This window comes from Lolium perenne, chromosome 4, assembly GCF_019359855.2.
Source record: "Lolium perenne isolate Kyuss_39 chromosome 4, Kyuss_2.0, whole genome shotgun sequence".
NCBI lineage: Eukaryota > Viridiplantae > Streptophyta > Magnoliopsida > Poales > Poaceae > Lolium > Lolium perenne.
Genome location: NC_067247.2, coordinates 76,853,418 through 76,876,649, shown reverse-complemented (window position 1 = coordinate 76,876,649; position 23,232 = coordinate 76,853,418). Strand labels below are relative to the sequence as shown.

The window sequence follows — 23,232 nt, the reverse complement described above, 5'->3', positions numbered from 1 at the left end:
CCCATAGATATCAAAGTTCTTTCAAACTTCTCATGCCACTGTTTGGGTCCTTGTCGAAGATCATACAAAAAAAATTGTTAATTTACACACCTTTCTTTCTTAACCTTCTAGTACGAAACCATCAGACTGTTCCATGTAAATTTTCTCGTCCAACTCTTCATTCAGAAAAGCGTCTTAACGTCCATTTGATGACCGTGTGATGACGGGAGTGATGTTTTGGAACATGGGAGCATATGCTCCCTATATTTTAAAATGCATCTTACACATATTTTAAATTTCAAAAAAATTGAAACAAAAAATTTGCACGTACATCTTCATGTGCTACGCGCTCACAAAGTCGTTTCATAAAAAATGAACTTATCATGTGACGTATGTAAAAAAGACAAAATTCAGTGCTGAAAACAATGCTTTTCACATGATAAGTTTTCTCTTTTTTACATAGTTCACAAAAAATATTATTTTTTCGTGAAACTTGACGCATACACATATATTATGGAGATGTACATGTAGAATTTTTTGTCAAAAATTTTCCACACTTCGAAATATGTTTTGTTGGTATAGGGAGCATACGCACCCGGGAGCCGGAATTGAATTTCCGTGAACTAACTTGCTATTGTAGTACATCGCTGTTTTATTATCCATGCATGCCTCCCATGCTGATAGAGACATACAGTAAATATTTACTCATGTGATTTGACACGCAGGTTGGAAATGGAGGCAATTTTGCATCATCTTGAGCACGCGGGACACGGATGAATAACAAATAATATAATTAGATGCGTGCACGTTAAAAGTGGGTAGGTACTCCGTCAATCACTTGTACGTACTCCGTAGGGTAATATTTATATCTCTTCTTCTCAAACCAAACTGTGTCAAATCATTATAAATTAGTACACAAAAAGCGTGCCTAGAGGGTAGAGGCAGACGACGAGAAAAAGAAAGCAGAATGTCCTTGAAGCCTGTCCAAGCGCGTACCGCCGGGCGATGCCACCTCTTGCCGTTGCTCCTGCTGCATCTCGTTCCCGCCGTCCTCCTTCTGCTGCTTTCGTCCTCGGCGTCGGCGTCGGCGTCGACGGTGGTCACCCACCTGCCAGGATTCGATGGCCCTCTGCCTTTCTACCTTGAAACAGGGTGAGCACCCACACCTAACACTTCGCCGTCGCCTCGTCGGCCGGTTCAATCCTGATTCCTGAAACGGACGCGAGACTCAGCAAGACGGCACGCGATGCGCAGGTACGTGAGCGTGGAGGAGGACACCGGGACGGAGCTCTTCTACTACTTCGTCGAGTCGGAGCGGAGCGTCAGCACGGACCCCCTGATCCTCTGGCTGACGGGCGGGCCCCGCTGCACCGTCTTCAGCGGCCTCGCCTTCGAAGTTGGTCAGTACACCGGATCAACAAATTTTCTTCTGCATATATCCATGTCACACACATCGTCTTCTTGCACTGCAGGTCCCGTGAAGTTTGTGTTGGCACCGTATAGTGGTGGTCTGCCGCAGTTGGTATATAACCCGCTATCATGGACCAAGGTAAGAAGATCATCATCCATGATGCTTAAGATGATCCATGTTCCTCATTTTCTTCTCAGTTTTGTTGGCTTACTGACAACGACGATTATCAGATGGCAAGCATCCTCTTCTTGGATTCGCCCGTCGGCTCAGGTTTCTCGTATGCGCGTGATCCCAAAGCTTATGATGTCGGAGACTACTCCTCTTCTCTGCAAGTCCAAACATTTCTGAATAAGGTGGGGACAGTTACCATTGTTGGTGTCCCAAATGTTTCGTGTTGCTCGGCTGGACAATAATTTGCGCTGATTTCTTGCTTGCTGCTCCATATATGTAGTGGTTCATTGATCACCCGCAGTACCTTTCAAATCCTTTCTACCTTGGAGGAGATTCATATGCTGGCATGGTGATCCCACTTATCGCACAGTATATTTCAGAAGGTGATCACCCCTGCAGAATACTGCACATATCCTAATAGCATCACTTAGTTCATTCTTAAAGAAACATAAAGAAACCAATACCATTTCAAAAGAAGTCGAGTCACCAACTCACTCCTGAATTTATTGTTTTACCAGGAATTGAGAAAAGGCAGCAGCCTCTGATTAATCTCAAGGCAGGTTATTCTCTGGGCTTCAAACAATTATTATTTGCAATGACAACACGAAGTGTGCGCGATCTTGTAACACGTTCTTTTATTGTATTGACACAACTATTTTCAGGGCTATCTAGTTGGCAACCCTAAAACAGACCCAAAGTTTGATATAAATTTTAGAATTCCAAGTGCTCATGGCTTTGGAATAATATCTGATCAAATATACGAGGTAATTATGCATTCACTAATTTGCACTGGAAAAAGTTTGTACAATTTGTAGTGTGTGTCTATCGATCAAAACAATCTGTGGCATTTTTTTTTCACAGGATGCAATGAAGAGCTGTAAAGGGGATTACGTAAACCCAACGAATCAATTGTGTGCTGGAGTGCTGCGTAAAATCGAAAATGTGAACTTTATATACTTACCTATTGTTCTTCTCTGGACTTCTCTTATTGCTGCCAACATCAGCTGATGCGTATCCTGTTACCGCAGCTTATTTCTGAAATTGCAGATGCACACATTTTGTACAAAAAATGTGTCGTCGCTGTGCCTAAACCGTTTGACGATGCTTCACGAAGAAAGTTTCTGATGGAAGAATCTATTAAGATAAATGCAGCGCCTGGCCGACCCTCTTTAGATTGTTTTGTCAGTGTTTCTTCATCACTTGAGTGTTGAGTGTCAATTCGACGGAAGATTTTTTTTCTGAACGTGACAATGTCAGGTAGCACTTTGGTATCGAATCATGAACTTATTTGTATCCCTCTTTTCTAAACTGCAGACATACGGTTACTACCTTGCATATTTCTGGATGAACGACAACTTGACTAGAAATTCTCTCGGGGTCAAGGAGGTAAACTTGCTTTATGTTTTGCTATTTTTCTTTCCAGAAAGTATTTGTAGTATCGTGAGGTAGCATTAGCTTCTTTGCCCCTCTAATTAGATCTGGTGTGTAAAAGTCTCTTATTGCAAAGTAGAATAATATGAACAAAACAACACACTACTTAACCCTAAATTTTATCTTAAAAGTTTCTGGACACATGTAAAGTTGAGGTAAATTTGGGGATTGAATAGTTTACTTTATCCTAATCTCAATCATTTGGAACAATATTTGACTATAAATAAATCTGACAATAGGGAACAACCAGTGAGTGGATAAGGTGCATCAAAGGACTTCCCTACACATTTGATATGCCAAGCAGCATACCGTACCATCTCAACCTTACCACAAGAGGTTACCGTGTACTTGTATACAGGTGAAGGCAAAAGCATCAATGCAAGTTTTCTTATTCATATTGACTCAAAATTTTCTTTCGCATCCTCTAACTAGAATCCTGTGTGAGCGTAGTGGTGACCATGATCTAGAGGTGCCATTGCTCGGGACACAGGCGTGGATCAGATCCTTGAACTTCCCCATCGTCGATGACTGGAGGGCATGGCATCTCGATGGCCAAGCTGCAGGGTTAAGTCATCTTTCCGGCAATTTTGAATATTTGCCACACGGATTGTGTGCTATTTCTTGTATGTATCCATCTTTTGAATGGGTCATTTCTTTTGCACAGATTTACGATAGCATACGCAAACAACTTGACATTTGCAACCATAAAGGTGATATTGTTTGACTTTGCAGATCACGTTTCTTGTCCATGCATTGAATGGGAGAACTGTACGTGTTATCTATTGTTGGAGCCCCTGATGGTTTACTTGTGTGTGCAGGGTGGTGGTCATACTGCTCCAGAGTACCAGCCTGAAGAATGCTTTGCCATGGCCCAACGGTGGCTGAACAATGAGCCTCTTTGACGCCTCTGCTTCGATCGCTTCAGGGTTCAGATATCCCAACAACTTTTGAAGCATCAACTAGCTAACAGTCTCATGATCCAGCAAGCGCAAGACATGTCTTAGGCTGAATGACATCATCATAAGGGGGTACCATGACACACATTTATGTTCAAGAAAAAAATGCAGAGCCGATGTACCGCACCATATATTCTACCAGGCAACACCATTTATTTGAAAATGCTGGAAAATTATGGGTCTTTTTACGTACATCAAATGGATTTGGACAGCTTATTTTGGCAGTTCTAACGAGATGCGAAATGCTACACCAAATTTCGTGTATATTTCAGCATGATGGGGTATTGCAAGAATTACACATAGCCCACTTCGGTTAACATTTACACATCCCACACTGGATTGACTCGCTGTACGAGAGGATCTACTCCGGTGCCAGGTTCCACGAGCCCAACACCAACCTCTTCTGCAAGTGCATGGAGCTCGTCGAGAAGTCCCTCGTCAAGATGGGTGAGACCCCCAAATCCACGAGATGTTCTCATCAAAAGCTCCACTTGGATCGCCAATGGCTACTCCAGAATTTCGTCAAACGAAGGAGAGCCCTACAAGAGCATCAATCCTCATGAGGCTGCCGCCGTCCAGGCTGCCATCCATAGTGGCGAGGGGAACCAGAAGTTACAAGAACCTTCTGCTGATCAGTTCTGCACTACCCCCGCTCGGGTTGAAGATAAACGAAGGGGTGGGCTACACATCTTTATTTACGTCCACCTGGAGTATATAAAAGCGTACCATGTAACTTGTATATGCAATATGTTTAAGCCCAAAATACGAGAGCATTTCAATATAAATAAGTTAGTTGGCTGTGTTTCCTTGGTATCTAGAATGTGAGTTTATGGCCTTATATATAAAAACGGAGGGAAACCCAAAATAAAAGGTTAAGTTTACATTACAAGTTTGAACATTCTGACTATGTATAACTCGATCGTACAACATACATCCAAAACTGCTCTCTACTCATCTTTTCATACATTAAAATTATATAGTTACCTGCTAATCGCTGTTTGACATAATCCATAGAAAGAGGTATACAGATTTTCTACAATTAGCCTAGATCAGTTTTACCGCAACCAAGCTCGAGCTTCTAGTGTATCAAGCAGTTTGCCGACTCCTAAAATTAATTATCCCGAGCTTCTTTTGGAAGTACTTCACGCCTCCATAACCGTGAAGGGAATCTCCACGCTGAGAATAATAAAATTATCAGCTATGGCTAACAAAAATAATATAACTGGTGAAGCATTTGCAGAAAAACTAAAAGTTTCAAGGAAAATGTGCAGTTAGATAACATACCTCTAGAGCTTCTTGAGAAAAATTTCAACACCTCATCAATCAAAATTACCTAATAATTATATAAAATTACTTCATCAAATAGTGATGAAGGAAAAGCTAAAATAAATGTCAAGTTCTTAACTAGCCACTGCTTTAAAAACTTAAGTAGATGCGGAATTCCCGTGTGCCATTTTCTTATATGTGAAGACTAGATTCACTAGATATTTGAATAACATGGCAAGTCAAGGTTGAAAAAAATACTAACCGGAAATGACAGATAAAGAACAACTTTCCACTCGGCCCAAGATAATGGAGATACCTGCACAAGTAAACCACCATTTACTAAGACTTCCTGGGGAATACTATAAGCTTACTATAAAGAGCAAATGACCATATGACTAACTGCGTAGTGCGGGTACACAACTGCACAAAAGTGAAGATGGGCGACTTACTGAGAAAAGAGCTGACAGGGGTTCCATATACAAGACTGATATGTGAAGAAGCATTGTCAGAATGATTGACCCAACAAGCCATAGGTTACTCCATGGGTGAATGACACTGTTGAAAGAGAAGTGCAGAAAATCATTTCAGGTTATGTGCTAATTTACATATTCAACATGTGTCCTACATTAAGGATACAGGCCAAAGGGCAGGATAGTGCCACTGGGCCAGAATTAGTAAACAAATATTTTGCATGTGCCACAAGCTTTTCGGAGCACTACAAACTGTAAAATATCTCAGCCATTAACTGGTTACTGGTGGTTACCAGCCTTACTGCCGGGTGCCAACTAAGGGGCCACCATTTATTTGAAATATATTGACATCCATCTATATTTCCGCATATATTAATTTCATGCATGCTTCACTTCGTCCATCCAATTTTATAAGGCTCCCTGTATTTCGAGATTTAACTTTGACCATCAATTAACCAATAATGTATGAGGCATGGGACATAAAAATTACACCATTGGAAACTTCTTCCAAACGTGAATTTGATACTCCCTCCGTCCCAACAAAAGCTGCTCAACTTCTTCTAGATATGGATGTATCTATAACTAAAACGTGTCTATATACCTCCGTATCTAGACAAAGTTGAGCAGTTTTTTAGGGATGGAGGGAGTAGTACATTTGTTGTGATTTTTGAATGGTTTGTGGGAGAAGAAAAAAATGACGTTTAAGAATATGTAGTAAGCCAGAATATAAGGTACACAGGCCACCTAAAATGGAGATTCTCAAATGTAACCAAAGGGAAGAAATAAAATACATGAATTTCTTTTTTACGTTTCAAAATTTAAAGAAATCTATTGGTGTGGCGCCTAAGCAAAGAAATAGCACAACTATATTTCCTTTTTATGTTTCAAATTTAACAGAAGTCTATTATATTGGTGTGGCTATTACCTGGGAAATTGGATTGCTAAACAGGTTAAGCAGATATCTAAGAATAGGATTACCTTCGACAACTTACTAGAATAATTATAATTGCTGACTCGCAAGTCAATCAAAGAGAAACAGACACAAAAAGAACTAAAATCACTAATGAAAGCTAATTGTTGCAGGCACATTACAACTAGTAGATGTCAGTATGGCTATTGGGTGCTATGTAGAAAAACCTTAGGTTCAAAATAGTGATAGAGATGAGGAATAAAGGATCTTACAGGAGAGATTGATTTTCACTTAGGTTATTCAAGGCATTGAACATCTCAACTACAACAAGAACAGTCATTGAAACAGTTGATGGATGACGATCCTCAAAGATGCTGCATGGATAGGAAGTTTGCCTGGTTGAACATGAATCAAAATTGACCTGCGATAGGAAAAGAAAGATATTCAAAAGTTACAGAATCAGTAACGTTTGAATAAGAGACACGATAAGGAACTGCAAACAAGAACAAAGAAGGGATGATAGACAATAAGATATATTGTCAAGCAGGCATGAAGAGGGAGAGGAAGCATATAGTATTAATGATTTAACGTTTAGTAAATTGAGCTATGCTAATATGCAAGTGAACTACCATTCTGTGGTGGTAAATATCTCGATAACCACAGTGAGATCCAGAGGCAATGTACCATCCTGGAGCCGGATCAAAGTCTGTTCTCTTTAAAATTTTGATCAGTCGATAAACCAGGAGGAACAAACCAAATTCAAAGTACATGCACAACTTTAAAATAGAAGCTACCAAGGACAAAACCCATTCCTAACAGGCACTGGCTGTGAGCCAGAACATTTTTATATAGAATATAAGCGATTTTCTTTAATACATGGGTACATCCAAACAACCATATGAATTGGAAATCTGAAACTTCATTATCTGTCCATCCATCGGCCCACCAAAGGGTATATCTTTGTATAAGCTAATTTGAGCATGTTGCCAAGATATGGTCATGGTCAATCCTGAACCATCAGTTCATAATGTTTCATAATGCACATCAGTTCATAATGTTTTCCATTTGACAAGGAAATAATGAGGTTTCTTGGCAACACTCACTCAAACATGTGGGATCAATATCTCCTGGAAAATGCAACCCAATGATATAGGCAAGCAGTGCCACTGCCAACAGCAGAGACATATGATAATCTAGATGAATATATTTTTAAGTATAAACCTATGCGGTTTACTGTAACCCTTGTCATGTGCAGGTATTACAGAGCTTTGAGACTCTCCAATAAGGACCAAAAAGTAACAGAGCAAAAACTAGAAAGAATTTCAGATCCCCAACTTACCAACTCAGAGTATGGCAACCTAGGACCATTTTCAGAATAAACAAACCACCAAACGAACCCCGCAATAGTAGCAAGACCAACGTAAGCTGCATAAACAAAACTATTATAAGAAAAAAAAATGGAAGCAAGTGTAACAATATTTTTCAAAAGCAGAGCTAACAATAAGTAGATGCTACATAGAGGTAGCAAGTGCATACCACCAATGACCAAATAGCGGAAAAAGAGCCATCCACTAACTACAGCTTCGTTCACCTACAATTCAAATATGCAGCAGAAGAGCGCATTCAATTAATCAGTCTACAAAAGATAAATCATAGCTACCACTTGAACTGGCCCACCCAGTACTGTGTGGTTTCCTTTTAATTACTTTTTGACCAATACCTAGAACTTAAAACCACACAGTAATTAAAAGGAAACAAGTCAACAGTTCTCATGGACGCAACAAGGAACCCAATGTAAACATGACATAGAGCATAATGTGCATGCAAAAGGAACAGAAAGCGATTTGATGAACTGCAACATCCAGCACTTAGCAATATCCCTGTGCCAAAAGATTTTTACTAGTGAAAAGTGATGTTCCATAAGTCCATTATATTGTGGACTTTCTCTATGTCACAGTTGATAGAAGATTCAGAATTTCCATCTTCAGAAAAGCTACATGGTCATAGATGAATTACTCACTATACCAACACAGTCAACTGATAAACAACTTTTAACTGAAGTCAGCATAATCACTAAAGTAATGACGATGATAAACTAAAATGTACATTAGTTTATACAAATAATTGAACAACAATGTACCAACATGAATATTGAGAAAGCACTAATCACGTTAATGAATAAGATGGAAAGTTCCCTTTCATCGGATACATTACAATTTTTAGTTACCTTGCGGGGCTTAACTGTCATGATGTTGCCATCGGGCTTGTTAAAACCAATTGCAGTTGCAGGCAACCCGTCAGTAACAAGGTTTACCCAGAGTAGCTGGACCTACAAAGTGGTGAGTAGAGACCGATTAAAAATCAGCAAGCTCCACACATATGAATGTGATGGATGTTAAGAAAAATCATGTTAGGAAGTACAGTAGTACACAGGGGAGAAAATTTAATGGCAAGGTAAACATTATACATATGACTCTATTTATTGCCACATTAATTCAAAACAAAGAATGTGATTGAATACTAGTTACTAATTCAACTAAAGATGATAGATTGTAAACATAAGTTGATGTATCTCATCTCAAGAAGCATAGAGCCTAAGGAGTTTTGACTTACAGGTACAAGTGTGTCAGGCATCCCAAGCACTGCAGCCACAAAAATACAAACTACCTCCCCAATATTTGATGATATCATGTACCGAATAAACTGCTTGGTGTTGTTATAAATGGCCCTCCCCTCTGCAACAGCCTATGAATAAACAATAATCAAAAGTTTAAGTACACAAAGAGCATAATAAGATCCAATGGTCATGTATTATTTGTATGTCAATCATGAGAACTTAATCTTACTGCAACAATTGTAGCAAAGTTGTCATCAGCCAATACCATGTCTGAAGCACTCTGAAATAGAAAGGTAAACATATGTTTAGAAAATCCAAAACGACGGTAACAGCAACTTAAAAAAATGAATAAATGAAATGGCTGAAGATATCGTTAAAAGGAAAAAAGGCTCAAGATATTTGCTAAAAAAAAGCTCAAGATAATGATCACTAATGTTCCTCTTTACTTCAAGAAAAGCAATACCTTTGCAACAGCAGTTCCTGAACCCATTGCTATTCCTATATCTGCCTTCTTCAGAGCAGGTGCATCATTGACGCCATCACCAGTCATTGCAACCTTGCATGTGAAATGAACATGGCTATTGTGTAAACTGGATTATTGCATGAAGAGGGGGAAGCGAAGCATAAATTGCCATAACCAATTACATGGCAATTGAATAAATTTCATTTATCATAAAGCTACTGAAGCCCAGTGGAGACTTTATCAACAGGTAGAATTTGTGCATAAATTTAGAAGCTTACCACTTCATTCTGTGATTGCAAGGCTTCAATGAGGATCTTTTTATGAGAAGGTTCCACTCTGCATCATCCAGTAAAACCTCTCAGATACAAAAAGGAAGTCAAGAGTACAAAACTGGAAGAGCGGTGATTAAGCCATACATCTGTTGATGGTACAATCATTTTAGGAACTTTTTGTCTGATTTATCACAAAGCCCCATGTAGTCATTTGACACATAGGTAAGTTGGCATATATTATGTTCCACGCCACTAGGTTGCCATAATTACTATTTCAAATTGTGATTGTCGATGCCATATTATTCTTCTGAGCTATATAAGAAGTAACAATGCACACGATACTAGAACAAATCTAGTAGGAAACACACTAAAAAACTCCTATCGCAGTCACTGGATGAACTTATGACCATTTATAGCAGCACTAGCTGTGTGAATCACTAGAGCTACTTCATCAGCAATGAACTGGGTGACCTGGACAATTAATAAGAACATTTTCCATCCAGTAGAATAATGCTCTAGCATTTTGCATTATACACTTTATGTCCACGGAGCTGATTACAAGAGAAACTGGGATGTCATTACCCATTCGGCAAGGGGGTAGCTAAGTCCTAAATTTTGCTCAAATTACCTGGAGATTTTGAAGGGGGGAAATAGCCAAGTCCCCTTCCATTTTTTCAATGAAATGAAACATAAAGGTTTTTTGTGTTTTCTCTAAGAAAAAAAAATCACCTGGAGAACAGAACCATCCTTCGCAATGCATTCGCCCTTTCCAAAGGAGGAAGCCCTTCAAATTCTGATGCTGTATATGAATACCCCGTAAAATCATCTAAATGCTCAAAGGCCCCAATTTGCCTACACAGAGATTCTGCAGTGGACTATAATAGCACATATTTATTTTCTCGCCAGTAGCAAAAGATCATCTCAGAGCAATGATAAACCAGTAAGTTGACAAACCTTGTTATCCCCAGTAACAACAATAACACGAATCCCTGCAGACATACAAGACTGGATCGCACTGCGAACTTCTTCTCTTGGAGGGTCAAGCATCCCAACCTAAACCAATAGCAAATGAACATGTAGTCAATATTAATGTCTACATTATCTTAACTAACATAAATTGATGCCTTACTGCAAAAGCGAAGCACAAAACGAAAAAAGTAGAAGACTACTAAAATAGTAACAGCTGAACCAGAAGGAGTGACAAAGCATACCAATCCAATAAATGTGAGATTTGCCTCATCGTCATAGGAAAGACTTTGTTGGCCTTCTGGTATTCGTTTTAAAGCTAATGCTAAGCACCGCAGGGTGTCTTTTCCTGCAAAACTGGAATATTCAGAGATTATTAGACATAATCGACTACAAAATTCAATGTAAAAAAGATGTTACGAGTATATTTGGAAAAAATAACAAAATCATTAGTAATGATAATATTGCCAAGTTCTAACTCAGAGGCAGGGTTTGATCAAAATTATCGAGGTCAAATGGCGTCAGAAATATAATCAGTTCTATTGTTAAATCTGCCTCTATGAAGTGAATATTCAACTAATATATTCACATCCATCAAGAAACATACAACCACATGAACCTACAAATTAAATATGTGTGCATCTAGCCTTTACACTTTAAGGGGCATATCTGAAAACATATTCTCTTGCCGTTTTGGGCTGCAGAGGATGCTAACCTTTGAAATCTAGATTCCAGCTCATTGCGTATGTCCATAGTCAATGGTACAGAAGAACCATCATCATTGCACAATATATGTGTGCATCTAGCCATTACACTTTCAGGGGCACCTTTTGAAAACATAATCTCCTGTCGTTTTCGACTGCAAAGGACGCTCATCATTTTGCGATCTCTGGAAAAGTCTAGAACTGATATCTAAAGAATAAATCAGAAAAAATTTAAAACCATAAGAGCTTTCATACTATAAATCTGAAGAAATGGAATCACAAGATAAACTAAATGAGCCACAGGTAGTCAGACAATACAGCATACAGAAAATGATATTTCTCGCAGATAGGAAGTATAGTCAAAGTGTGTGCAAATATTTATCCGTGACAACTGCAGTTTAACTAAAATAGTGACTTAAAGATGAATAACTTAACACTTAATAGTTACACAAATAGGTACCTAAATAAACAGTTGGAACCTTCCAGTATATCTCCTGATACTTTAAGAATTTTGGAAATACTTCTGTAGTTGCATAAAGTATCAGAAATGTATTTTTTTAGTAACTAAACAGTATTGCTGCCTGATACAATTAAGGATGGCAATAGTGCAAATGGCATCACAACCACAAAATCCACAAGATAGGAATGCATGTGTCATGTGGGAAACTGTGCATGTTCAGTTCGGAATGAGAATATGCACGATGAAGGATGGAACATCTATTCATCAGACCAGCAATTTCCATACAACAGCTGACCTTACAGTACTTTGTCCAGTTATACATGGATAATGATTTTAATGCCTATGTGTGCTAGTAAAATAACTCCACAATGAAGGAAGCTCTGTTGAAAATGGAGTGGACAAGGGGAGGGGAGGGAGGGGAGGGGGATGCCACTCTTAAAAGAACTGCAAATACAAGCCACAGAAAAGAAGAAGAATAAATCAATGCAAGCAAGTAGAGGAATATAACCTTTCTGAACTGATTTTCCCAGTAATGATTGCAGTACGATGCGCGCTCATGCTTTGTTAGCATGTTCAGAGCTGAAGGCATCGAATCAAAACCAGGAAGACCAACCTAAGCAATAAAAATTAACATGAAATTGAGATTGACATTTCCTATGAAAGCAATCAAAAATGCACTGGTAAGTCAATTCCATAGCTAACAACTGACCTTCTCCACCAGCACACGCAGAGCAACTTCAGTGGACTCCCCAATTTTCTCATAACATTTTTTATCAGGATTGTACTGTAAAGTGGACTCATTGCAAAGAGCTGAACACATGGCTATATGAAGAAGACATGGGGATTGAGGAGGAAACTCCAGCTGCAGCAGATGAGAATCCCCTCAAAAGTTAATTCCTCAAGCCAAATGGTACATATCAATGTTTGCAGCAGTAACTAAGGGACATCGTGGATCACTCAATAAATAACCCGAAGGGTTCCCCAGTCCTGTAGTATAGTGAAGCAGCTGCTCACGCGATTAATCCATCTACAGAGGCCCTAACACTTGCCTCAATGTGTGTACAGGTGTTGCATAAATCTCAGTCAAAGTTTGCATCCTAACTCATCGTACTGTGGAGCAAGTCTGGGAGTCCTTTCCACTCATTGAGGATTCTATCTAAAAAAGAAGGTCAACGGGGGAGACTACAGTAGCTCGAACTACTGTCGATTCAACAGTCACCTACCGGTTACCTTTGTAACTATACCAAAGTAGCTGTACAACAGAATGCCCTTCGCCTTTAGTACTTTTTTCTTATATATATTATGTTATATACTAAATGTGTCAAAGCAATAGAACTTATTGAAAAAAAAAAAAAACAAGCCCATCTTTCTCAAAAAGGAAGAGAGGGTGCGCCCCCCCAGAGAGAACCCCATTCTTTCCAGAAAGTTCGAATTCATTATGTCTAAAAAATTTAGAAGGCTATGTCTACTGTTCATATCATATGCACCATCATAATCTGTTGTTCTACTCTATTGCAAGACACACTGGTAAAACTGATGTTAGAAGAGCAATGAGTACAAGACTAGTGAATAGTGATAATCTTGGTCAGATGGCATGGGCTGTACGAGTTGGTATCGTTCAGGAAATGTGTTATCATACTGCAGTCAATAAAGCATAACTTTAAGCTGTTAGCCACATGAAATTACAGGGTTTAGGCTGCTGCACTATAATGATCCACAAATTAATGAAAACTGTGAAAAACATCTTTATACCTGCAATTTACTGGCATCATATATAAACCCATCAGGAGCAAATGTTGTTCCACTAATAGAATACTCGTCAGTTATGGGTCTCTGGTGCACAGACCGCACAACGCATACCTGTGATATTAAAAATAATTCTTAGTTCTGGGTGAAAATAATATAATGGCCTAAGGGAGTGGAGAAATGGAGGCCAAGCTACATGTAGCCCTTTATTTTTTTAAAATCGAAATCATAATTTTAAGTTTCAGAAAAATCTGAAAAAAAAATCCTGGATGTAGCCAATGATGAAATCTACAAAAATACAAAATCTCAATGTGAATTTCTTTGTATTTTAGGCTACACAGAAATGAAAAATGTGTGAATCTGAGTATAGTGAATGGTTCACATTTCAAAACTACAAAACTTGCCAGATTTTGTCATTTTTCTGTATCCTAGAATACAAAGAATTTCACATTGAGATTTTGCATGTTCGTAGCATACATCATTGGCTACATCTAGGATTTTTTCAGATTTTTTTGAAACTGTAAAATATAATTTTGGATTTTTTTTAATAAAGGGCTGCATGTAGCTCGGCCTCCATTTACAGTTTTTACCGAGTTTAACAGACTTTGACCTTCAATGTATATAGCATTTTAGTCAAATACTACTGCGATTTTATGCCATAATAAATGAAAATAAAATGAAAAAGGCCACCTAAATGATATTTGATGTTGTAAACTGAAATATTCACCTTAGACACAGACATCATGTTTGTTGTAAGAGTACCAGTTTTGTCACTGCAAATGACTGTGGTGCATCCTAGTGTCTCCACAGAGGGTAAAGACCTGACAATTGCATTCAAGCGAGCCATTCTCTTGGTACCAAGAGCTAAGCACCTATAAGCAAAAACAGATCAATGATATGTTACATTCACTTCAGGAAGGAACAACCCAAACCAATGAACTTGAGCATAAAATGAACAAAAAACTTAAACATCTAGACGGAGGATAGGATTGGTAATGCACAGCATATGTTCTGATGTTTTTAACTGGAGTCATGGCTGACAAGGCTGCACACAACCGATTCTCCCCCTCTCCTCGAAAAGTCAGTCAGGTAGAATTGACTAATTTTGTAGAAAGCGGTAGAAATGGTTGACAGCATATACAAGGAAACGAAATTTGTTAAGTAGCTAATAGCGACAAAGGGATCTCGTTATATTACAATACACAAACCTCCAAAGCTTAGCTACTTCGCACTTGTTTAAACTTGATTTACAAGGTGTGCCCATAATTAGCATGTTTACGGACTGGTTGGGTCGAGGGACAGGAATGAGGGTTGAGAATCGCCGGGTGGAAAAAATGGGATCGACGTGGACATACATCTCTCAACAGACCTGATCGATCGGCAGAACACGACCCAGAAATTTTGGGACGATAGCAAAACCATACGACTGGAGTAGATGGGTCACATCTAGTCATAGCCCACAACAATCTGAGACCCAGTCGGTGTCTGCCCAAACCATGAACCTGTACGTCAACTTGATTTTCCTGCCAGGTTTCCCCAGACATGCCACCGGGCCTGGATGCTTGTCGTCGGCTACCTAAGGCGCACAAGCTCTCGAGAAAGTCATCAGTGCGTCGCCTCCGACCTCTGGCTGCTATGCGGCCATCGGCTGCCTACAGAAGCTGGCGCAGCCGAGACCATTTGGCAGGTTTAGCGAACCTGGTGGACCTCGGCCCCAACCCTTGATCAGGGTGGATGATCCTTGGTCAGGGGATGCAGCATCATTCCATGTTTCCGGCTACTATGGGCGTGCCCTACACTCCTTCAAACTTCCGAACTATCACACTTCCCATTTTAAGATGACTCCATATCCTGCTTTACTAATAACTGACTGAGAAACATCATAACATAGCAAAAAATCATTAATCTGGAAATAATAATTATACCTTGCATTAACTGCTTGAATTTAGATAGTACTTTATATTGATAGTTTAACTGGATCCCATAACAAGATTTACTTGGGACTACTGGAAATCTATAAATTGTATGTATGGAAACTCACGTTGTTACTACAGCTGGGAGACCTTCTGGAATGGCTGCGACAGCAAGGGCAACAGCAACCTATCAAAAGAAAGTGTAAGTGTAGAGCGTGTATATTTTCCGAAAATTAAAGTTGGGCACGATACTTAACAATTAACAATGGTTAAAGGCAAGCAGTATAATTAGTCACCAAGGTGGAAGTACCAAAACTCAACTAATCCCTCCAATTGTAAGTACAGCTCATTCTAGCTTCAGGTACATGAAAGTACCGAGTAATACAGCCCTTCACTATTCCATTTTTTTCTCTCAGTATGTGGTACAGCTTCATTTAACGGTGATAACGTGAACATTTACTATGCCATGGTATAACTACGACACAAAGGAATGAGTAAATAAGCTTCAGGTTGTAGAACAATCTATATTTAATGGGAAGTTCATAGGTCATAGGTCTAAAAGCAGTTGGAAGTAGTAGAAACAGAAATGCCTAAATGAAGGTAGACTATTGACAGGTCTGTACTAAAGCATGTAGGTAGGTGGACTTAATGGACACGATTAAACATAATTATACGAACAAGGATCACATTTAAGATTTTAAGTCAGTCAACTTGACATGAAATGAAACCAAATTTGCTAGCATCAACCATATCTAAGCAATCCAGATACAAGGCATAGACCATACCAGGCAAGATCATGAAATGGCCTGCACATATGACTAAACAATGCCATTCTACACGTGTATGTAAGTGTAGATCACAACAACAAACTAAGGCTAATTTTTGTGGATGTAGCATCCATGAAAGATGAGGTTTCTCAATAATAATCAAGTCAGAAGACCACCACTACTAGGTCATGCAGATGCAGTCTAGAAAAGAGAACCAACTATACCAAATTCTGCACTTCGTCTTAACACTCAACGACCAAATTTCTGCTTATTGTTTTACAGAAATATTTGTCAACTCTCACGATGTAAAAAAGAGATAATATATAACGGACTGCTGGTCAACCTAAAATGAACGAATGCTAGGAAATATACATTCAAACAGAACAGGAACAGTGATATACCTTAAAATAATGAATGGCACCCCTAAGAAAACCACCATGAGAAGGATCACGGAAATGGCCAATATTTACAACCCAAACAAGAATACAGATCCCTGCTATCACCTGAAAAGAAAAAACATAATCTGATGAAGCCTCAAAGAAGTATCCTGAAACAACAGCGGTGATTCACGGCCACTCACAACTTATATGCAATTCATCATTTGTGCCATTGCAATAATTCTCACATTGTTACAATAATTCTCACATTGTTACATGTAATATATTCATAAGATACACTAATATCACTTGTGTTCAAAGCTTTGTACTGATTAACTTCTAATCTGCATTGGCGTTTGTTTTGAACTAGACTATTATTCCTCTCTACGACTTTCCGCTAGTCAGTGTAAAAATAGAAAAGCTACATACTCCCTCCATCCCAAAATGCAAGGGGCCTAAGGATTAGTCAAAAGTCAACGTTTTTAAAACTTTGACTAAGTTTATACACAATAATATGAACATTTACAATACTGCATCAATATCAATAGATTCATTCTTAATGTGTCCATCCAATATTGTGGATGTAAATATTTTTTCCTAAATATTTGGTCAAATTTAGTAAGATTTGACTTTTGACTAATCCTAAGATGCCTTACATTTTGGGACAGGAGGAGTAAATAAGTAGGAGCAAACTAAAATATTACTGCCTCCTTGCAATAATATAGTGCATGAGTTGTTTTAAAAGTCAAACCTCATCAACTTTGACCCAAGTTTATTGAGAAAAATATCTATATCTACAACACCAAATGGATACCAAATGAAAATATACACCATGATGAATCTAATGGTATTGATTTGGCATTCTAGATGTTGATGATTTTTTCAACATACTTGCTCAAGCTTTACATCGTTTGACTTTTAAAAATTCTAATATGCACTACATTTTGGTGAGGGAGTACAATGTTATTGTTATATTACCAGAAAAAAATGGATATAGCAAGCCACTAAGGCCCTTGAACAAAAGGAACCCAATTCAGTTTTGTTAGTTTTCATTGAGAAGCCTTCAATCCAATAAATGTTTCAATCAATTCGCTTCAGTCATAATATTTCAGGCAATATTTTCCCTTGATTTTGGAAAGAAAACTACTCATATGTATTGAAAAACCCATGGTCAGATACCTTTGCCAAAAAGGTGCCAAATTCATCCAGTTTTTTCTTCAGTGGAGTCGCTTCCTGAAAGTGAGTGGGAATGTTGTCAATGCTTAGAATCATCACTATACATAAAGCAGCAGGGTAATGTCACCATTAACCAAAGTTCTAAGAAGAAAAATAATACTAACGCAGCAAAAGGCCTAAAGTGACTACATATAATTTGAATGAGAAACATAATTGGTCCATTTTATCATAAAATATGCGTAAGAGGGGCAAACCGCCGATTACTTACATCCTCTGTTCTCAGCATCGCATCACGTATACTTCCCATTGCAGTACTAGAACCAACACCAATAACAACAGATCTTGCTCTACCAGCTACAACAACAGTGCCCTGGGAAGCAAAGACAGCAGACAGCATGCAAAGCTCAGAACAAGCAACTGGAGGATGGTTGCAATGAGCAAAAGTTCAAAAGAGGATGTGTTCATATAGATGTAATTTAAAATTTGATCCAGGAATTTGAGCAGTTCATAAAGATTTATATAATTACTATATGTGTTAAAATGCTCATTAATAATAAGAAAGGACAAGAGATATCTAGCACCGATTTCAATTATTTGTACAGGTATGAGCAGTGTTTCCACAGCGAAAAACATGGAGTGCGAACTCAACTGTAAGTGCAACCCTGCAAATATCAAGTACAGGTATGATGGACATTTTTCTGGGTAACCGCCTCACACGGGCTCCAACATTTTCAGTAACATCCAAATCTGATCCATTCATCTCTCATCTAATGGTTCGCATGGGAGCTCATATATTTTCACTTAAAGATGCATGTTTACTTGATTTGTCCCCTACATTTATAACACTCAAAAGGACAAATCTATGTAATATACATGATTGTGACTACCAAGATGCAGAGTGCAACAGTTTGCTTCATATACACCTACCGAGAAAAGAATGTTTGTTTTGTCCTGGTAGACAGCATTCATTGCTGAAGTTGAATCGAGCTCTTTAGCCACTGAACAGCTTTCCCCTAGAATAATCCAAAAAATAAACAAACGATTCAGAAACACTAAGTAGAGCTTCTGACAGATTTACAGCATGCATTTAACAGTGTTTAAATTGATAGCTACATTGCCAGAACAATGCATGGATCAAAAAAGACATAAACTATCCATTCTGCATAAAACAACAGTGCCACAATGAATTGCTCATATTAAACTTCAGTTCATATTAGGACGAATAAGAAGATGGCACGGGACAACACTAAGAGTACCTGTCAGAATCGCCTGGTCAACACGCAATTGATGACTTAGCATTTCAACCATTCTCATGTCAGCCGGAACTTTGCAACCAACTTATCCATAAAAAAGGTATGACCAAGTTACATCAGGAACATACTCAGCATGGTACTAAATGGAAATATTCGGAGGAATTGGACAGTACCTCCCACTTCTACAATATCCCCAGGAACAAGTTCCGTTGCTGGAAGTATAGAAAAGCAACCTACCAAATTGAACATTGACAAGTACCTCAGCCATATGAATAACCATGATCCAAAGAACATAAGGAATATTTAATAATGAGTCTTTAAAGTGAAGATAAATCAGTCCAATCACAAATATCCTGATAAAACTTCATTTTCATATATACAAATACAAGGACCTTTATGAGATTAAAGGTGATACAAAATAGCACTTCTCAAGCAAGGAAGTATGAATTGAATATGTTGCTCTTAGCCAAAGCATTTTTGCTTGAACTCGTCTTCTTCCAAACCAGTTTGATTTCAAAAAAAAAAAAAAAAAAAAGAAGAAGAAGAAGCTAAAAACGAAGCCCAATTCCTACGTTGTCAATACATATATATGCGCGTACAAGACGTATGCGCAAACCAAATAACTGCAAGGAACTAGGGTTTGTACAAGAGTCTGCTTAGCATGCTGCTACCACAATACAAGTATAGAACGGACCAAAGCCGCTGATGTTTGCAGGGGAACTTTAATCCATATTGCAGCTTATGTCTCAATGACATGTCAGCTCGTGCCTCCCATGACAGTGCCACAGCAAGTAGATTATTTTGAATTTAAATATTTCAAATGAAATGGTTATATTACATATGTTAGATTTCAAAACTAAATGAGTAGTTGCAACTCGGTCACAAATTAGCAGACGTTCAGTCGGAATACAGCAAAAATAAAATTGCACGGAAATATGCTTGCACGATTGAGATACAACAATCAATTCGAAAAGTTAAGTACCATTGCGCAGTACCGTTGCAACATCAGCTTGATATGCTCGCAATTCCTACAGAGTTTTTTTATCAACAGGTCATTATGGATGGTCATCAAAGTTGGCCATTCTGATGCCAATTGTGGTTACATACTGTAAGATAAAGTTAAGTAACAAGATTAGCAATGCATAGAAAAATAACAATTAGGACCAAAGAGCCTGCTTCCTATTCCCTACGCATGACAGGAAAAACGAACGAACTGTAACATGAGATTTGAGTGGATGGAAATCCAGATGGATCCAATCCTGAGAATCAAACAACCTATAGAGGAAAAAACCTAAGGATTTGAATCCTCCAAAAATCCTGAAATTCCTTTGAATCAAATAAGACATTACTGTTGCTCTAAAATATCTGAAACAAGCTACAATGAAGACGAAAACAAGAGAACATAACCAGGATAAACATGGTGTATACACAATTATGCATCCTAGTGATTAGATAACAGTTTTTAAAGCACTTCGAGTTCCAGTTCTACTCAAGTTATATGCTCCCTCCATTCTCTTTTAATTGACTCTAATTTACAAAGTTGTACTAAATTAGAGTCAATTAGAAGGGAACAGAGGGAGTAGATGTTTGAAGGAAAGTGGAAAATAAAAAAGCATAGGGGCAGCCAAAGATTAAAGGCACTCATATCAAAAAAGAAAAACATATCAAACAGCAGCAAAACATATCTGCAGTACTAGGTACAACAATAGAGCCTTATTTAAAGAAAGAACCTCGAGAGCTTTTTCAGCATTTGTTTCTGTGATCACTCCAACTGCTGCATTTGCTGCTAGTATCATAAATATGACCTTTACAAAAATAATCCACCCTGTTAGTTACTGCCTGCATGTGACACTTCACACATCATTTCCACACAGCATATATCCACCAAACAGTACGACTTACAGAGGGTTCCAAAAATGCTGTTAATCCGGTTTCCCCATTCAGTCGAGCCAAAAGGAAGGATACCACAGCAGCTGCTACCAGTATTTTGACAAGTAAATCATCAAACTGCTTCAAAACTAACTTCCAGAAGGGGGTACCTGGGTCAGAAGTTTCATGTTAACAGATTGAAAGGTACACAAAACTACAATACGGCAGATACCCCTAACACACATACTATTATGCTACTATCCTTAACATTTCGACTGCCTTAACAAGAAAGAATCGTTTTAAGATCAGAATTACCAGACGTACAGTTCAATGATACTCTCATTTTCATAATATAAGTCCAAAATTCCGAAATTGTTGTCCCACTAAATAAGTACATTGAGAAAATCAAGCATACATCCATTACAATATTTTCGATCTATATTCATATTAAAATTCTAGCAAGTAATATTGGTAACTATCTCTTAGTTTACATGCATCATTTGTTCTTATACATGGTGCACTTGGACTTATATTCAGGGAGAGTAGATGATAACAAAAAACAGCACTCGTGGGTATGGCTAGCAGGAAACAACTTATTTGGATTGCGTGCAGTTACGGTATATGTTGACTGTACAATTATGGAATAACATATCAGAGCTATGTCAAGCTTACTAGAAGATAAAATTCTGAATATTTTCTGTAGAGAAATTCGTTGACCATTTGTGCTCCCATACGATTAAAAAAGAAATGCAATACCAAGTACCAAGATTTCTGATGGCAAACAATTTTGAAAAAGGGCATATACAGGAAATGTGTTGCAGCACATAAAATAAACATTAGAAGTTAGATCCGATAACTTACTTTCTTCATGGGGCAGCTCTGGACATAATCCATGCATGATAACAAAGCACAGAACTCGGTTAGAGGCCACAATAATGATAAGAAGAATCAAAGTAGGTGAGCGCAATGCAAAATCGGACGAAAACATAGATATGCCTGCCCTCAAAAACTGTGGAGAGGTCTCAGTTGAAGGTTTCAAGTTTTACTGAGAAAACAGTAGGTGTCCAAGGTCTAAACTACATTCCAAGCATGAAAGCTGAACCAATCCAGTTAAATCGGCATTACGGTGAGTTTTCAAGTTTCAGCCGGGCATTGGAGAAGGTAAAACCTGTGAGTTGTGGCACTGCTATGTCTGTATTGAAACGGTTGTGCTGGATAATCTCAGCGGTTAGAAGGTATATGAGTTTTCTAGAGGTACAAAGAGCTCGTAGAGCAAATTCATGCACGCCACATTTACTTGTTGAGGAACGCGTAGGGCAGCACGAAGCTTCTCACCGTTTTTGCCGTAGAGCACGGCATGCTGCTCCACCTGCCGAGACAAAAGCCAGAGACCAAATCAGTCCACAACCCAGACCAAAATTCCGCAGCGCGGGACGGGTCGGAAGTCAGAAGCAGCACCTGCGAGTCGGAGAGGCCCTTGGTCCGATCCACGCCGAACGCTTCGAGCACCTGCGAGGACGGGCGGGGCGGGCGACCAGATCCGTGAGAGGCGGCGGCAGCGAAGGGGGATCAAGTGGTGGTGTGGGAGCAGTGCCCTACCTCCGAGACGGATTTGGCGTAGGCGTCCTCCATGGTCGGCCGGCGCGGGAGCTTGGAGGCGGAGAGGAGGGGTGATCGCGGCGGTGCGGCGGTGCGGCTATGGGGAAGTGGCCGGATTTCTCAGTTCGGGTTTTTGGCTTTGGTGGTGTTTAGCAAGCAACGGTGGGATTTGCGCTCATCGGTGGACAGGTGGCGATGGGATCTCTTTGACCGCAGTTGGTGTGGTCCGGCTCGACCGCTGGGAACACATGGGACATGGGGAAGTGAAGTGCGAGACAAGCGATGCACGCTTTTGCTTTGCTTTCCATCGTCGCCAACCGGTCAAGAACAACTAAAACTGTTCCTATATTTGTGAACTGTGGTAGTTAAATGGTTAGAAGGTCAGTGGCATTCTGAGATCATCATGTCTTGTTAAATGGTTAGGAGGTCAGTGGCATTCTGAGATCATCATGTCTT

The 23,232-nt window shown here is 38.9% G+C and overlaps 2 protein-coding genes across 3 annotated transcripts; one reads left to right on the top strand and one right to left on the bottom strand.

Moving 5' to 3' along the window:
• Positions 1-893: 893 nt before the first annotated feature.
• LOC127293022 (serine carboxypeptidase-like 7) lies at positions 894-4,752 on the top strand. The gene is made up of 14 exons (XM_051322572.2): positions 894-1,131; positions 1,234-1,379; positions 1,452-1,528; positions 1,621-1,743; positions 1,842-1,944; positions 2,080-2,117; positions 2,224-2,325; positions 2,423-2,503; positions 2,590-2,742; positions 2,876-2,947; positions 3,232-3,350; positions 3,443-3,556; positions 3,657-3,702; positions 3,811-4,752. Exons 1-14 carry the CDS (start codon positions 947-949, stop codon positions 3,892-3,894), a joined length of 1,443 nt encoding a protein of 480 aa, XP_051178532.1. The 5' UTR covers positions 894-946; the 3' UTR covers positions 3,895-4,752.
• Positions 4,753-4,813: 61 nt separating this feature from the next.
• Positions 4,814-22,952, bottom strand: LOC127293021 (calcium-transporting ATPase 3, endoplasmic reticulum-type). Of its 2 annotated transcripts, XM_051322570.2 has the most exons (34): positions 22,777-22,947; positions 22,636-22,686; positions 22,513-22,546; positions 22,039-22,056; positions 21,211-21,347; positions 21,039-21,113; positions 20,291-20,336; positions 19,482-19,541; positions 19,312-19,392; positions 18,983-19,068; positions 18,324-18,425; positions 18,059-18,112; positions 16,904-17,005; positions 15,864-15,922; positions 14,550-14,694; positions 13,829-13,936; positions 12,786-12,938; positions 12,585-12,689; positions 11,628-11,824; positions 11,158-11,269; positions 10,901-10,999; positions 10,676-10,821; positions 9,953-10,010; positions 9,675-9,767; positions 9,441-9,491; positions 9,208-9,339; positions 8,822-8,923; positions 8,131-8,185; positions 7,934-8,019; positions 6,867-7,015; positions 5,664-5,769; positions 5,477-5,530; positions 5,233-5,281; positions 4,814-5,124 (listed from the first exon to the last, which is right to left on the bottom strand). In XM_051322570.2, the coding sequence occupies exons 1-34, from the start codon at positions 22,807-22,809 to the stop codon at positions 5,060-5,062; spliced, it is 3,003 nt and encodes a 1,000-aa protein (XP_051178530.1). In that variant the 5' UTR covers positions 22,810-22,947; the 3' UTR covers positions 4,814-5,059. The 2 variants fall into 2 exon arrangements, 1 of the variants encoding a protein (XP_051178530.1); XR_007845554.2 differs by lacking the exons at positions 4,814-5,124; positions 5,233-5,281; positions 5,477-5,530 and adding an exon at positions 5,978-6,104 and having other exon boundaries at positions 22,777-22,952.
• Between the last annotated feature and the right edge of the window lie 280 nt (positions 22,953-23,232).

What these genes read in the sequence shown, in the direction of transcription:
- LOC127293021 (XM_051322570.2), bottom strand. Translation starts at nt 22,809, where the DNA reads ATGGAGGACGCCTACGCCAAATCCGTCTCGGAG. An exon ending in ATCTCACATTTATTGGATTG is followed by an intron (nt 11,000 to 11,157) that starts GTATGCTTTGTC and finishes CTATTGGTTTAG; the next exon opens with GTTGGGATGCTTGACCCTCC. An exon ending in TTGTTACTGGGGATAACAAG is followed by an intron (nt 10,822 to 10,900) that starts GTTTGTCAACTT and finishes GTGCTATTATAG; the next exon opens with TCCACTGCAGAATCTCTGTG.
- LOC127293022 (XM_051322572.2), top strand. Translation starts at nt 947, where the DNA reads ATGTCCTTGAAGCCTGTCCAAGCGCGTACCGCCGGGCGATGCCACCTC. An exon ending in CCTTTCTACCTTGAAACAGG is followed by an intron (nt 1,132 to 1,233) that starts GTGAGCACCCAC and finishes CGCGATGCGCAG; the next exon opens with GTACGTGAGCGTGGAGGAGG. An exon ending in CGGCCTCGCCTTCGAAGTTG is followed by an intron (nt 1,380 to 1,451) that starts GTCAGTACACCG and finishes CTTGCACTGCAG; the next exon opens with GTCCCGTGAAGTTTGTGTTG.